This window comes from Rutilus rutilus (genome assembly GCF_951802725.1).
Source record: "Rutilus rutilus genome assembly, chromosome: 10".
Lineage (NCBI taxonomy): Eukaryota > Metazoa > Chordata > Actinopteri > Cypriniformes > Leuciscidae > Rutilus > Rutilus rutilus.
Genome location: NC_140215.1, coordinates 1,496,007 through 1,511,215, shown reverse-complemented (window position 1 = coordinate 1,511,215; position 15,209 = coordinate 1,496,007). Strand labels below are relative to the sequence as shown.

The following is a 15,209-nucleotide window of genomic DNA, read 5'->3' as shown; positions in this document are numbered from 1 at the left end:
GTTTGATTATTGTAGACACCTGATGATAATGAACAAGATTTGATCCTTTAATGTTTATTATTCGGTACATTAATACATAATGTATTTGTGGTTTGTTTCAGAAGATCTCGCAGAGTTACAAAAATATAAACTAAAAAAAAAAAAATATTCTTTTAGTGTTAATGGAGGATTTACCTTAACAATAATGTAAACATTTAGAACCGTTTAAAAAAAATGTAAAGTACTAGAATTGTTAAAATACATAGGGTTAGTATTCCTGCGCTCGACATTATGAATCTAATAAGACAAGGAGAAACTCTTGAACCTCAGACTGAAAAAAACTTTATTGACAAAGGCAAACAAATCCAGATGACAGATGAACAGCAGTAGTAAAGTGAGATTTGTGTCTTTGAGAGAAATGTGTTTAGTCTGTAAAAGAGCTTCAGTATTAGAGACGTCTGATCTGAACAATAATAACAATACAAGACATGTGAGACTTTAAGTGTGATTGGTAGTAATTTTTAAAGTCCCCAATCAAATATGAATGAGTAGATTGTTAAAAATAATAATAATCAGCATTTACAACAAACACTTTGAGCACTAATGAGTTAATGAGAAAATATGTTGCTGTTTGTTCTCAAATTATGTTCTAGGGTGGAAATAAGCGTCCTGAAAATAAACATACAGTAAATGCCAGCATATAAAGCCATTACAAACAAATGAAGATTAATAAATGACAAAAAAAAATAGTAATGTGAGAAATGACACCATTAGGTTTCTGGTGTGTGAATATGTGCTTGATCTCGTTCAGCTCTTCTGGATCTGATGTCATAAACCAGAAGAATGACAGTAGCCACGCCCACCAGAGCAGAGAGGACCAATCGGATCACAGCTTCAGTAGGACCACAACAGTGGACAGAGTCTGAGGAATAAAAGCATCAAACTGAGATCAGATCAGTTAATAAACACTAATATCAGCGCTGACATCAACTAATATCAGCCGTACCTGAACATGTGTGACAGAGTTGAGTGATGTTGAGATGTTGAGTCTGGTTGCTGATGGGATTGTTCAGCACACAGATGTAGGAGTTTTTATCCTGATATTCCACTTCCAGAGGGAGAGAGAGACTCATGCTGAGATCAGACACACTGATGCTGGACAATAAACTGTTTCCTTTGTACCAGGAGAGAGTCACATGACTCACATTCACAGCTGAACACACCAATGAACATGATGATGATGAAGATGATGATGATGAAGAAGATGAAGAACAGTCTCTGCTGATGACAGGAACAGGCAGACGAGCTGGAAAACATGAGAGAAAAGGATAAATTAGAACAAATCTAATCAAAAATCTTATTTTTGGTTTAGTCAGTGTTTATATGATCTATCATCTCAAACTAAAAAATGATTCAACAATTAATAAATATGTAAATAATTGGTAAAAAACAAGAATATTTGAAGGACATGAAAAATTATCTCGACTCACCAGAGACAGAAACTCTGAAAGCTTTTAATGATAAACTTTTTGAAAGCCTAATCTCTCTCATACTTTTGATCTGTAGTTTATAATCTCCAGCATGTTCAGTTGTGATGTTTGTGATGGTCAGTGATCCAGTTTGATTGTTCAGCCTTAGTCTGTCTCTGAATCTCCCAAGATAATCATCATATACAGTGATTCTGTCGGCCGTTACATTAATTTCAGCTATTAAAATGTTTTCATTTCCAAACATCCACCGAATCCATTCATAATCCTTTATTTCAGTGAGATCAGAGTTTACAGTGAGTGATTCTCCCTCCTTCACTGATATTTCGACTGTATCAACACACAGAAACAGAGTTTGTATCTGAGATATTGATATTGATATGTCAAATTAACAATAATATAAAACAAAAACAGAAAAAAAGCAAAATGGTGTTTTGGATTAAAATTGTATCTGGGTAATAAAACATAAAATGGTAAAAGTATTTAACTCACCAAAGACAGCGAGAAAGAACTTATAACTGGCCGAAGTATAGGAATTTTCACTACCGGTATGTTCATTTCTGAGTTGTTTATAATCTCCAGCATGTTCAGTTGTGATGTTTATGATGGTCAGAGATCCAGTTTGATTGTTCAGCTTCAGTCTGTCTCTGAATCTCCCATCAAGAACATCATCATATACAGCGATGTTGTCGGCCCATTTATTGATTTCAGATATTACAGTTGTTTCATTTCCAAACTTCCACTGAATCCATTTAAAACCTTTTATTTCAGTAAGATCAGAGTTTACAGTGAGTGAATCTCCCTCCATCACGGACACTGTCATTGATGCTGATACCAAAAACACACACAGAACACACACAAACAGGGTTTGTCAGATTAATACTGTGAAATCACTTAATAATGTTTTACTAAATAATTTAAAATGTCAGTTTGAAATAAAACAACATAAAGAAACAAAATGGTGTATGGATTAATACAAATTTTGTCATTAAATAAAAGGTGAAACAAATGTGTTTAACCTCACCATAGGAACCGATATTGATCCTTCTCTTTATCACACTGTTGATCTGTAGAGAATAATATCCAGTCATTTTAGTGATGTTTATGATGGTCAGAGATCCAGTTTGATTGTTCAGCTTCAGTCTGTCTCTGAATCTCCCATCAAGAACATCATCATATACAGCGATTCTGTCGGCCCGTTTATTGATTTCAGCTATTAAAGTGTTTTCATCATATCCAAACCTCCACTGAATCACATCATCATCCTTTATTTCAGTAAGATCAGAGTTTATAGTGAATGAATCTCCGTCCATCATACGCTTAAATTCATCTTCATCACCAAACACACCTGAAGAACAGAGTTTTTCACAGATTAAAGCTTTAAAATCACTTGATGTTGGTTTGATGAAGCTTCACTGAAATGCTTTTAAACATTTAAATGTGATATTAATAATATTGTGCAGAAACACAAAGACAAAAGATGATGAATTAAAAGAAATAGATTTACATATGGTACAATAACTAAATAAAAATACACTTTTACTTTAATGTTGTAACAAGTTATAGATTGAATTTACTGTTGCTGTATAAACTCATTCTGTGGTTCTTTTCTGTCTTCAGTAGATTTCTTATTTTAGATTATCTAACATTCACAAAATCAAATAAAGACACAGAAGAGAACCACAGTGTGTGCAAACTGGTATATCCATATATCTTTAGTAGATGTTAGTAAATGTTAGTGCTGTCCTGTAACAGTGAATGTTAATCTTCTCTGACTAATTTAACCAGTCATTTATTACATGGTACCAGAAGAGAAAGAACTGAAGCCATAAACACATATTTAAAACTCACCATCCAGACGCCAGAAACACAAACAGAAGAAAACAATGTGAAACATCTTCAGCGCTTTCAGTCCACAAATATGAAAAGACAAACTCTTCAAAACTGCTTCAGTAATAAAATGACAGATGATCTGACGTGAAGCTGCTCTGTAGTAAAATGAAGTGAAACTCCACCAACATCTCATGTAACTGCACATCTATAGGTGTTGATATATGTGACCATCTAGCTCTTTATTCCTGATAATTCACGCTCTGAATTTGGTCACTTTGAGCTCCAGTGGGCCTCAACTTCCTCTAGACCAATGACATCATTTTCAACAGAAATAAACTTGTGAAAAGTGTCTTTAAGCAACAGTTTGCGTACTTTGACAAGAAAGCATCAACCAAAGTTATTGCACATGCAAGCGTTATTGATTCAAGAACAGAGTGGATGAATTGTTCTCATTATGTAATGTTACTGTATGGGAGCATCAGCACAGAGAGTGAATTAAGGGAAGTCAGACACAGACTTGTTGTTTAATGAATGTAAATCATACGCTCACATTGCCAATGAGTTAATTGTGACGAGACATTCAGTCTTGAGTGGGACACACATTGTGTTTCTACAGTCACTCTGTGCTAAAGCTTTAAATTTAACTCACAAAGGACATTTAGGCATGATCAACACCAAACCAAATCTTCAAAGTCCTTTTCCAACTTTTAATGTGGCGCACGGCTGAACATTTGGTAAAATATACACTAAATATACAATAAATGTAATAAAACATGGAGAGACTCTTGAACATTTATTGATAAAGATAAATATATATGGCAAATGGACAGCAGTAATGTGAGATATGTGTGTCTTAACATTCATGGAACCAAAAATTGTAAACTGGGTTTATAGAGGGGATGCTTTTTGTCTTTTTTTCTTCAAATCAAGCCATGACTACAAACACTAAATATCTTGGATAAAAGGATAAAAGGTGTTTTATATGGATCAACAACTAAATAATAAAAAAAAAAAAAAAAAAGAGGAAGAGGTTTACTCAAATGAGAGTGTCGAATTATGTGACCAGAACCATAATGCAACCCTGCAGGGTTATGGTTAGGAAACTTTATGACTTGAGTAACAAGCTGAAGGATTAAGAAATAGGGAAGTAAAACAGAGTAATTGCACATATGAAGAACCAATCATAATAGAGAAAATTAATGTAATGGATCATGTCTGTCAAGTGTTTTCAGCTGCACGGGTCCCACACTTGAAAGGGGTTCCTTACTTCTGAATTGAACACTGGGTTCCACTCACAAGAATGAGACTTAAGTTGCCTTTTCTCAATTTATTGCAGGATTTCAGTAGGTGAAAAACCTTTAAAACTACACAACAACCAGTGTAAGTATTTACAACAAAACCCTTAAGTAAACAGCAATGCACATGAATTAAACCACCAAAATATCACACTGTACATAAGTTTATACAGGTTTAATTTGGTAAGCATTAGCAAATTAATATTTTCACTAGAAGGGAATTTAACCATGTTTACCATAATAAATATTCTAGACAATGAATTGGATACATATATTTAAGACAGTGAATTTTAGACAGAAAATTAGCTTTAGCAGATTGAATATATTAATTATTTCTTATTAATAATAGACTATTTGTAAAATTACTGTTAACACTACTACACATTTAGGCTCAGCATTTAAACACTAACTTAATCACAAATAACAAAATTGTGAAGTGTTTCTATCTTCGTATAATATATATTTATGAGGAGACAGTAGACTGTCTTTAACTCGACTTAATTCCAACATGATGTAACCTCACACACGTGAATCTGCTCAGTGTTTTACTTCTGAGTAAAAACACATATGAGATAACACATATCTCACATTCTGAGATAACACATATCGTACGCATTCGTAGGTACTGACGTATGCTCAATCACAGATCGTAACTGGTTACGTGACATCTCCCTCCTTTAGATGTTTTGTTTCATAGAGTATTAAACAAAACAACTGTTTCTGAGAAACATACTCTGAAATTAACTTTTGAATGAAAACACAGTATTTCCCGTATTCTTCCTTTTAAGAAACTAATGTATCAAATAAGCATAATTTCTCTTATTCTATTTATCAATATTATTCTTTTTAAACTTACTGTTTAAGTCAGGGTTCACCAATCTCGGTCCTGGAGGGCCGCTGTCCTGCAGAGTTTAGCTCCAACCCCAATTAAACACACCTGAACCAGCTAATCAAGGTCTCACTAGGCATACTAGAAACTTTCAAACAGGTGTGTTGGAGCTGGTTGGAGCTAAACTCTGCAGGACAGCGGCCCTCCAGGACCGAGATTGGTGAACCCTGGTTTAAGTAGACATTAAAGGCCATTGCACACTGAGTCCGAAATTTGCATCCGAAATTTTCGCACGTAAAAAAAAAAATTCTACCTCACGTTATGTCAATCATGCTTGCACACTGTCTACGAAACTTTCGTCCATAAAAAAAAAAATTCGGATTGGGTTCGATTTTCTGCGTTTTTCGCATCCACAGCCAGTGTTTTGTGAGGTTTTTTGAAAATTCAGAGCCACCATAAAAACGAACGACAAAATCCAGAATGACGTCTGACAAGTTGATACACTTCGTCTCGCAGCACAAGTACTGTATGAAAAACAAAATGCGGATTACAAAGACACTGAATAAAATATAACCTGTATACAGCTGTTCTGTCTGCCCAGCGCTTCTGCCGGCCGCGTGTGTGTGTGTGTTCGTCCATAGACATGCCAGTCTCTGTTCAGGATCGATTGGTTCACGGAAATTGGTTGACTTCTTTTTAATATGTGGCTCCAGTATCGCTAGCAAAGCATCAAACTGTTCCACTGACATTCTGAGGTAAATTTTGAATCGTTTGGGATAATTTCGCAACTCCTTGATAAGGAGGTGAAACTCTCCTTCCTCTCGGCGCTATGTCAGGATTGGATGGACCCAATATTTCCTCTTTCTTTTTCTCTTTTTAAGAAGAAAGAGGGCAACAAATTCATCCTCACTGCTTGACGAATCCATATAGTATTTTTTGCGTTTTATTCCGCAAAGGTTTAATAAATACGCATCAGACTCAGTGTGCAAGGTTTCTGTGCGTGACGAATTTTACTGCTGACGAACACGAAAAAACGCATACGAAAATTTCGGACTCAGTGTGCAATGGCCTTAACAGTAATACAAATGAACAAGCAAATATAAACAAACATTCTGCTCAGACCTTTCTCTTTTCCTTTAACATAACTGGTCTGTAATCATTTGTAAACATTACTAGTTAACATTTCTTCTGACTAGTAAGTCAGCAGCAGGTTTTACAGTACATCCAAGAGCGTGTCCTCAAAACTCTAGGTGACGATGTTATGCTACCAGTCTCAGAGTCAGTTTGGGTTGGACGGCTGGCGGATGTCATGCTATCCGGTGGGGTGGAGACTTCTGGTGACTGTGTCGGAGTGTCGTTCCTTTCTTGGTTGATGATCTGCAGATGCCTCCGGTTTCGTCTGATGGTGTCTCCTTGTGGCGTTTTCACCACAAATGAACGTGGAGTGGAACACGAAGCCTGGATCACCCCGGTCCCTCTCCATGTCTTCTCTGAGTCTGTTTTCAGTCACACTCTGTCGCCGACACCTAAGGCAGGAAGCGGCTTTGCTGTGTATCTCCTGTTGTAGGTGTATTCATAGGCCTGCTTAGCTTTGGCATCTGACTGTAGACAGATTGGGCCATGCTGGTCTCGAATGATGGTGGAGCTTGGGGACTGTGGTTCGCAGTCTCCTTCCCATGAGGAGTCTGGCTGGGCTTTCTTTTGTCGGCTCCGTGGCTGTGTGCCTGTAGATCAGGAGCGCTAGCTGGGGGTCTTGTTGCCTAAGGATGCTTTTAGCGGTCCTTACCGCTTGCTCCGCCATCCCATTAGCTTGGGGATAGTATGGGCTCGATGTAGTATACTGGATGTCATACTTGGATGTGAAGACCTGGAACTGCCATGAGGTAAACTGCGGGGCGTTATCTGTAATCAGCACTTCAGGTATCCCGAACCGTGTAAATATGCTCATCAGCTTACTTATAACTGTTTCACTTGTGGTCTGGGTGAGACTCAATACTTCAAGCCATCTTGAATAATAGTCAGTAACAACCAAGAAGTGCTTTCCTTTAAACTCACTAAGATCCGCAGCAAGTTTTTGCCAAAGGTGTTGTGATGAGTGGTTCCTGGCTTTGGCTTGGTTTGTGCTCATTACAGTGAGGGCATGAGGAAACTTTCTCCTTTACCGCATGGCTGATCTTTGGGCAGCAGATGGCATCATTGTATTTCTCCGTGGATTTGTTTAGGCCTTGATGCCTGTGGTGGATCCTCTCCAGCATCTTAGTTCTCATTGTTCTGTTGTGACCAATTTTGTGGCATTTATTACATTCTCTGTCTTTAGCTGGGCATTTGTCTCTTGCATGCCTGCGCGCACATTTTCCACAGTGAGCTGCGAGTTCATACAGGTGCCTTATGTACTGTTCAACAGACTCACCCGCCTCTTGCGTCCGCGAGCGGAAACGTGGTCTCTCGAAAATCAAGTTCCGCTTCAGCCCAAAGTGCTCGTCAGTTCAGTTCAGTTCAGTTCAATTTTATTTATATAGCACATTTAAAAACAATCATAATTGACCAAAGTGTTTCACAAGATCCAACAGAAAAAAGAAAAAAAAATCGAATTATTATACAGACAATATCACACAAAGTACAAACAAATAACCAACAAGTCAAGATATCAAAGCTCAACTAGAATTGAAAGCCAAAGCATAGTAATGCGTCTTAAGCAAGGACTTGAATGTTTCAGTAGTCTGAGCTTTCCTTACATGAATCAGAATTGGTAGACTATTCCAGATATTCGGAGCAGCCACTGCAAATGCTCTGTCACCTTTGTTTTTTAGCCTAGATCGGGGCACATCGAGGAGCATCTGGTCAGAAGACCTCAGTGCTTTGACAGGTGTGTGGACATGTAGAAGCTCCGTCAAATATAAAGGCGACGACCCACTTAAGATTTTAAAAACAATTAATGCAATTTTAAATTTAATTCTAAAACAAACAGGAAGCCAGTGAAGTGAATACCGGTGTAATGTGGTCACGTTTTTTGGTCCCGGTTAAAAGTCGAGCTGCTGCGTTCTGCACTAACTTTAGCTGTCGAAGTGATGACTGCTCCAATCCGGCATACAAAGAGTTACAGTAGTCTAATCGCGACGTAATAAAAGCATGTATAACTCTTTCAAAGTCTTTGCGTAGCATGTATTGCTTGACCTTAGCCAGAAGTCTCAAGTGAAAGAAGCTAGTTTTAACAACTGAACTAATTTGTTTGTCAAATTTAAAAACACTGTCAAAAATTACACCCAGATTCCTGGTAAAAGGTCGAATATGTGAACATAGAGTACCGAGAGCATCTGCACATTCACTTAAATGTCCCGCACGACCAAACACAACAATTTCTGTCTTTTTATCATTTAGACAAAGAAAATTCTGATCCAACCAAATTTTGAGATCACTTAAGCAGTCTAACAAAGGTTGGATGTTGTTCTTATCATTGTTTTTTACAGGCAAATAGATTTGTACATCATCTGCAAAACAATGAAAGGAAATGTTATGCTTTTTAAAAATGGACCCTAAGGGTAGAATGTACAGTGAAAAGAGCATGGGTCCCAGAATGGAACCTTGGGGAACCCCACAAGAAAGAGGTGCAGCAGAAGAAGAGCAATTCCCAAGGTGGACAGCAAAACTCCTGTCTGTCAAATATGATTTAAACCATTTCAGGGCCATATCCGTAACGCCAATACTTTGTTCGAGTCGAGATAAAAGGATAGAGTGGTTGACAGTGTCGAAGGCAGAGGTCAAATCTAAAAGGACTAAAACAGCTGATTTTCCTGAATCAACTGCTAAGAGAAGATCATTATATACTCTTAGAAAACTGCGTCAGTGAGAACATGTAATGTGACTGGCTCAAACTGCTGGAAGACAGCTTGGCATAAAGATGGAACCGAGGGATCACTAGTAAATGCAGGTGATGAAAAACTCAGGCCAGCAATTTTATCTATAAAATATTTCAGAAAATTTTCACACAACAGAGAGGATGGGACAACACAGTCTGTTTCAGAAGGGTTAACAAGAGAATTAAACACTTTAAAAAAAGAACCTGAGGCCTCTGATTATTATTAGCAACCAGGTGAGATAAAAAAATTGTTTTTGCGGATTTAACCGCTCCCTGGTATTTATGTAATGTGTCCTTTAAAATTTGAAATGACACTTGAAGTTTGTCCTTTTTCCACTTTATCTCAGCCGTTCTACAGGCACGTCTGAGAGAGCGGGTATGATCATTTAACCAGGGTTCAGATAGCGTTTTAGTGCGCTTTTCCTTTAGCGGGGCAACAAAATCTAATATTTCAGCACAGGTAGAGTCAAAGAGGTTTGTGAGTTCATCCACATCAAAAATACAATCTTCAAGATTGTACAGCACTGAGTCTTTAAAGGCAGCAGAAAACTGTGAGGCAGTTAGAGGGTTAATGGAACGCACACTGCGTGCTGGAGTAACAGTCAAAGTGTCAGAGCAGGGGACAACTATAGTAAAAACAATGGGTAAATGATCCGACATACCAGTGTCACATATTTCACTAATGGCAACATCTAAGCCATATGACAGAATGAGGTCCAAAGTATGACCTTTTTCGTGTGTCGGACCAGAGACAGACTGCACAAGATTAAAAGAATCAATAAGATTAATAAAATCCTTAGACATTGGTCTGGATTCGCAACATACATATACATGTATGTTGCGAATCCAGACCAATGTCTAAGGATTTTATTAATCTTTAATAAAATCATCAGCAATTAAAAAGCGATCGTATTTTAACGCAATCCAAGCCACAAAATCAGCAAAGTCCTGCATAAAATCCTTATTAAACTTTGGGGGTCGATACACCACCGCACATAATACAATCACTGGGAACTTTAACTCGAATAACTGCAGCTCAAAGCTGGAGCTCAAAGCTCGAATCTCTCGACATTGAAAAATACACTTAAACACAGACGCTAGCCCTCCACCTCTACCTGTGATCCGAGGGGAGCTGAGGAAGCCGCATCGGGGAGGAAGAAGTTCGGAGAAAGACGTCAGATCGCCATCATGGAGCCAAGTTTCCGTTAAGAACATGAGATCCAACTCCCGAGAAGTGAAAAAGTCATTGAGGAGAAAAGTCTTGTTGGCTAGCGATCTAACATTAAACAAAGTCAAACGAAGAGTTTGATCCTCACTGGCTGTGACTGCAGACGCCACACGATCTAACGGGCGCAGGTTCGAAAAATCCACACCACCACCTCGGTGGAATCGAGCCCGCCTGGGAGAAGATGGCACCGTCAGCAAATGAGCCTCGGAGATAATCTGTGGGTCAGGGAAAACAGGACGCAACCAGCGATCTCTCATCCTCAGCAAACGCCCAGCAACAGCAGGACCGTAGCATCCATCAGGACACGTCACACAGGTGGACGCCAGGTAAGCCTTGAGTCGTACCAGCGCACCTCCGTGTTTTCCCCATCTCCTGTAACGTTTCTTGCGGGGAAGAACAACAGCAGGTGAACGGCGCAGATACTCAGGTATGTCCGACAGCAAGGGAGGGAGTTTTGAGGTCCAGCGGTCTCCCAAGTCATGTCTTTCAGACAGTATATCAACAGTTATTCGAATGTTGAAAAGTGTATGACGATCATAGACGAGCAAAGCAGAGACATCTTGACAATATGTACTGATAAAAAAGGCAATAGCAGACAGCAAACTAAGGAGATGTGACAGAGACATACGGCTTGCCAAGCATTCTGGCGCCATCATGACACGTCAGCACAGGAAGCAGATTCATACAGCCTCGTCGTCAAACAGCCTCAGCACAGTCAAAATCCTCTTCCTCGTCATCCTTCAAGACGAATGATTTGTACACTTGTTCTTCCTCCGGGCCCATAGAATAAATCAATGCGCTGACCTGGACATCGGCTGGCTCTTTGTTAAGCTTCTTTGCTACTCGGTACCTGGAGAAGCATTGTTTCCAATTGGGCCAGTCCTCCGGTTTAGCGAAGTTCAGCTGCAAAACTTTGCCATCCTGGGCGGTTTCCTCCAGTGAAACTACGTTCCCGAGTCAGCTTGCTGTGTCGGTTCACTTCTGACACCATGTGAAGTGTTGCTATCTTCGTATAATATATAATTATGAGGAGACAGTAGATTGTCTTTAACTCAACTTTATTCCAACATGATCACACACGTGAATCTGCTCAGTGTTTTGCTTCCTGTATTATCGTATGTATACGTAGGTACTGACGTATGCTCAATCACAGATCGTAACTGGTTTACGTGACAAAAATAACTAACAATTATGAGCAACTCAGTAAATCAAGTTCATTAAATGCGCATTTACATGAAGCCACCAAACGCAGGTGTTAGTGCAAGATAGCGCAACACGTAGGCATTCGCTTTTACTGGCAGTCTTTTCAGATGCAGAGCGATCCCGTGCAGTTTAGATCAAAATCCTTGACTCAACGTTTCCACCGCCTCCACGCTGCTCACAGTTCACAATGAAATGAGCGGTGCGAGCACTATCTCCAAGCCCAAGGTGCGCGCCACGCTGATTGAAACCAGCTTCACTGGGCGTTCATTCCCATGTGACGAGAGGCGTGACAGCAGGCGTTATGCCGCAGCAATGTCACCAGCCGCATTTCCATTACAGATTTGCACAGAACTTTTGCAATATTTTCTACATGTCGCTAAAAAACTATTGCGAAATGACGACATTTCCATTAACCGGTGTAATGCAACTGAAATGTATTTTTTTCTCTTGCCATGAGTCATTCCAACAATTATGGCAACATATATCCCAGCCGCCGCACTAGCCATTATTTTTAATGGAAGGAAACGTATGCGTGTTATGCTAATCTTGCCTCACTACTCTGTTAAAGGTGAATATATCTCTCATGTCCATCATCCCATTCATTGTGTGGTCGTGTTTCCATGGTGTCCGGAGGTTACCACTTGAAGTCTGCTACACATGTTTGGCTCAATACACAAATCATGTTTTGCTGTTTACTCACGCCGCTCCTTCTAGTGTTTTTTGCAAGATATGGTGGTTTCTTTCTCATTTGCTCTTCTAGTTCAACTGACTTTAGTCTATTTTCTAAATATTATATATATATATATATATATATATATATATATATATATATATATATGCATATCTTTAATGTTACATCATCTATCATTTCTTGTTCAACTTCACTTTTCTGTATTTTCCTGATGACAGGCAGACGAGCTGGAAAACATGAGAGAATAGAGATAAATGAAGATGAATGAAGATATTCAAGCAGACGAGGAAGAAGGAACCAAAACTGATCTAAGGTAAAGCATGTAAAGGAATAAATAATCACAGCTAAGATTGCTTTACCTTGCCAGTTTAACATTTATATGCTTTTGAAACTAAATGTCGCCAACATTTGGGCCAAAGTTAGTGTTGTAATAACAAGAGGAAACAACTAGACAGCGGTCTAGGTTTGTGGATATATTTAAAATCATGACTTGTGTAACAAGCTGAAGGATTAAGAAAGAGGGAAGTATAACCAAGGAGAGGAATTGCACACATGAAGAACCAATCATAATAGAGAACATTAATGTAATGGATCATGTTACTAGCTGCATTTCCATTACAGATTTGCACAAAACTTTTGCAATATTTTCTGAATGTCGATAAAAAACAATTGCGAAATGACGACATTTCCATTAACCGATGTTAAGGACTGAAACATATTTTTTCTCTCTCGCCATGACTCATTCCAACAATTATGACAACATACACTCACCTAAAGGATTATTAGGAACACCATACTAATACTGTGTTTGACCCCCTTTCGCCTTCAGAATTGCCTTAATTTTACGTGGCATTGATTCAACAAGGTGCTGAAAGCATTCTTTAGAAATGTTGGCCCATATTGATAGGATAGCATCTTGCAGTTGATGGAGATTTGTGGGATGCACATTCAGGGCACGAAGCTCCCGTTCCACCACATCCAAAAGATGCTCTATTGGGTTGAGATCTGGTGACTGTGAGGGCCATTTTAGTACAGTGAACTCATTGTCATGTTCAACAAACCAATTTGAAATGATTCGAGCTTTGTGACATGGTGCATTATCCTGCTGGAAGTAGCCATCAGAGGATGGGTACATGGTGGTCATAAAGGGATGGACATGGTCAGAAACAATGCTCAGGTAGGCCGTGGCATTTAAACGATGCCCAATTGGCACTAAGGGGGCTAAAGTGTGCCAAGAAAACATCCCCCACACCATTACACCACCACCACCAGCCTGCACAGTGGTAACAAGGCATGATGGATCCATGTTCTCATTCTGTTTACGCCAAATTCTGACTCTACCATCTGAATGTCTCAACAGAAATCGAGAATCATCAGACCAGGCAACATTTTTCCAGTCTTCAACTGTCCAATTTTGGTGAGCTCGTGCAAATTGTAGCCTCTTTTTCCTATTTGTAGTGGAGATGAGTGGTACCCGGTGGGGTCCTCTGCTGTTGTAGCCCATCCGCCTCAAGGTTGTGCGTGTTGTGGCTTCACAAATGCTTTGCTGCATACCTCGGTTGTAACGAGTGGTTATTTCAGTCAAAGTTGCTCTTCTATCAGCTTGAATCAGTCGCCCCATTCTCCTCTGACCTCTAGCATCAACAAGGCATTTTCGCCCACAGGACTGCTGCATACTGGATGTTTTTCCCTTTTCACACCATTCTTTGTAAACCCTAGGAATGGTTGTGCGTGAAAATCCCAGTAACTGAGCAAATTGTGAAATACTCAGACCGGCCTGTCTGGCACCAACAACCATGCCACGCTCAAAATTGCTTAAATCACCTTTCTTTCCCATTCTGACATTCAGTTTGGAGTTCAGGAGATTGTCTTGACCAGGACCACACCCCTAAATGCATTGAAGCAACTGCCATGTGATTGGTTGATTAGATAATTGCATTAATGAGAAATTGAACAGGTGTTCCTAATAATACTTTAGGTGAGTGTATATCCCAGCCGCCGCACTAGCCATTATTTTTAATGGAAGGAGACGTATGCGTGTTATTCAAGCATTAATGGCAAGGAAAGACTCTTATACTGGGAGCGGCACATATGAGGAGTTTCTGGTGTTTCTCCCTCATATCTGCTTTCAGGTCTTGATTGTGGCATTTATTAGTGGTTTAGAATCCAGTATTCCCCTAATTCTTTAGTCTTTTATGAGTTTAATAAATAATTTCAATTTGTGCAATTTGAAGGGGAATGGAAACGCGGCTACTATCATACACTTATTCTACAGTATATAATCTGTTGTTCTCTTTTTGTCGTGGGATTCTCTCTGAAATTGGTCGAGATCCTCCCGGCCGTGATTAAAGTATATTCAAAGGCATTGTTTGGAAATTAATTCAACGATTAATTAATTGTTAGTTAATTAATTGAGTGATGATTGTTTGATGATTGTAGACACCTGATGATAATGAGCAGAATCACTGAAGGAAAGAGAAACACCAGAGGGGTTATTCCAGAAAGCAGGTTATGTGATAAACCCGGGTATGTTTAAACTCCTTTTCTCCTCCTGCTCACAGGCACTGTATGCGAAATATAGATACAAGAGAATTGAGGATGTATTTTAGAAGACTAAACCAACAAGATTTGATCCTTTAATGTACATTGTTCGATACATTAATACATAATGTATATGTGGTTTGTTTCAGAAAATCTTGCAAAAGTACATAAACTAGAAATATAGTGGTAAAGGCAGAATTACCTTAAAGCTACACTGTGTAATTTAAGTTGATTCTTAGCAAAAAAAACACTTTGTTCTTTCAAAAT

The 15,209-nt window shown here is 38.9% G+C and overlaps 1 protein-coding gene across 1 annotated transcript in view; it reads right to left on the bottom strand.

The window, feature by feature from the left end:
* Positions 1 to 298: 298 nt before the first annotated feature.
* The window catches only part of LOC311298749 (uncharacterized protein), a 37,686-nt gene continuing 22,775 nt past the window's right edge, over positions 299 to 15,209 (bottom strand). Inside the window, exons 2-6 of the mRNA XM_084421951.1 lie at positions 2,491 to 2,814; positions 1,959 to 2,294; positions 1,470 to 1,796; positions 986 to 1,285; positions 299 to 901 (exon numbers count right to left, since the gene is read on the bottom strand). Coding sequence (XP_084278077.1) covers positions 750 to 901; positions 986 to 1,285; positions 1,470 to 1,796; positions 1,959 to 2,294; positions 2,491 to 2,814 — 1,439 coding nt within the window. The 3' untranslated portion in view covers positions 299 to 749. The remainder of the gene's footprint in view (positions 902 to 985; positions 1,286 to 1,469; positions 1,797 to 1,958; positions 2,295 to 2,490; positions 2,815 to 15,209) is intronic.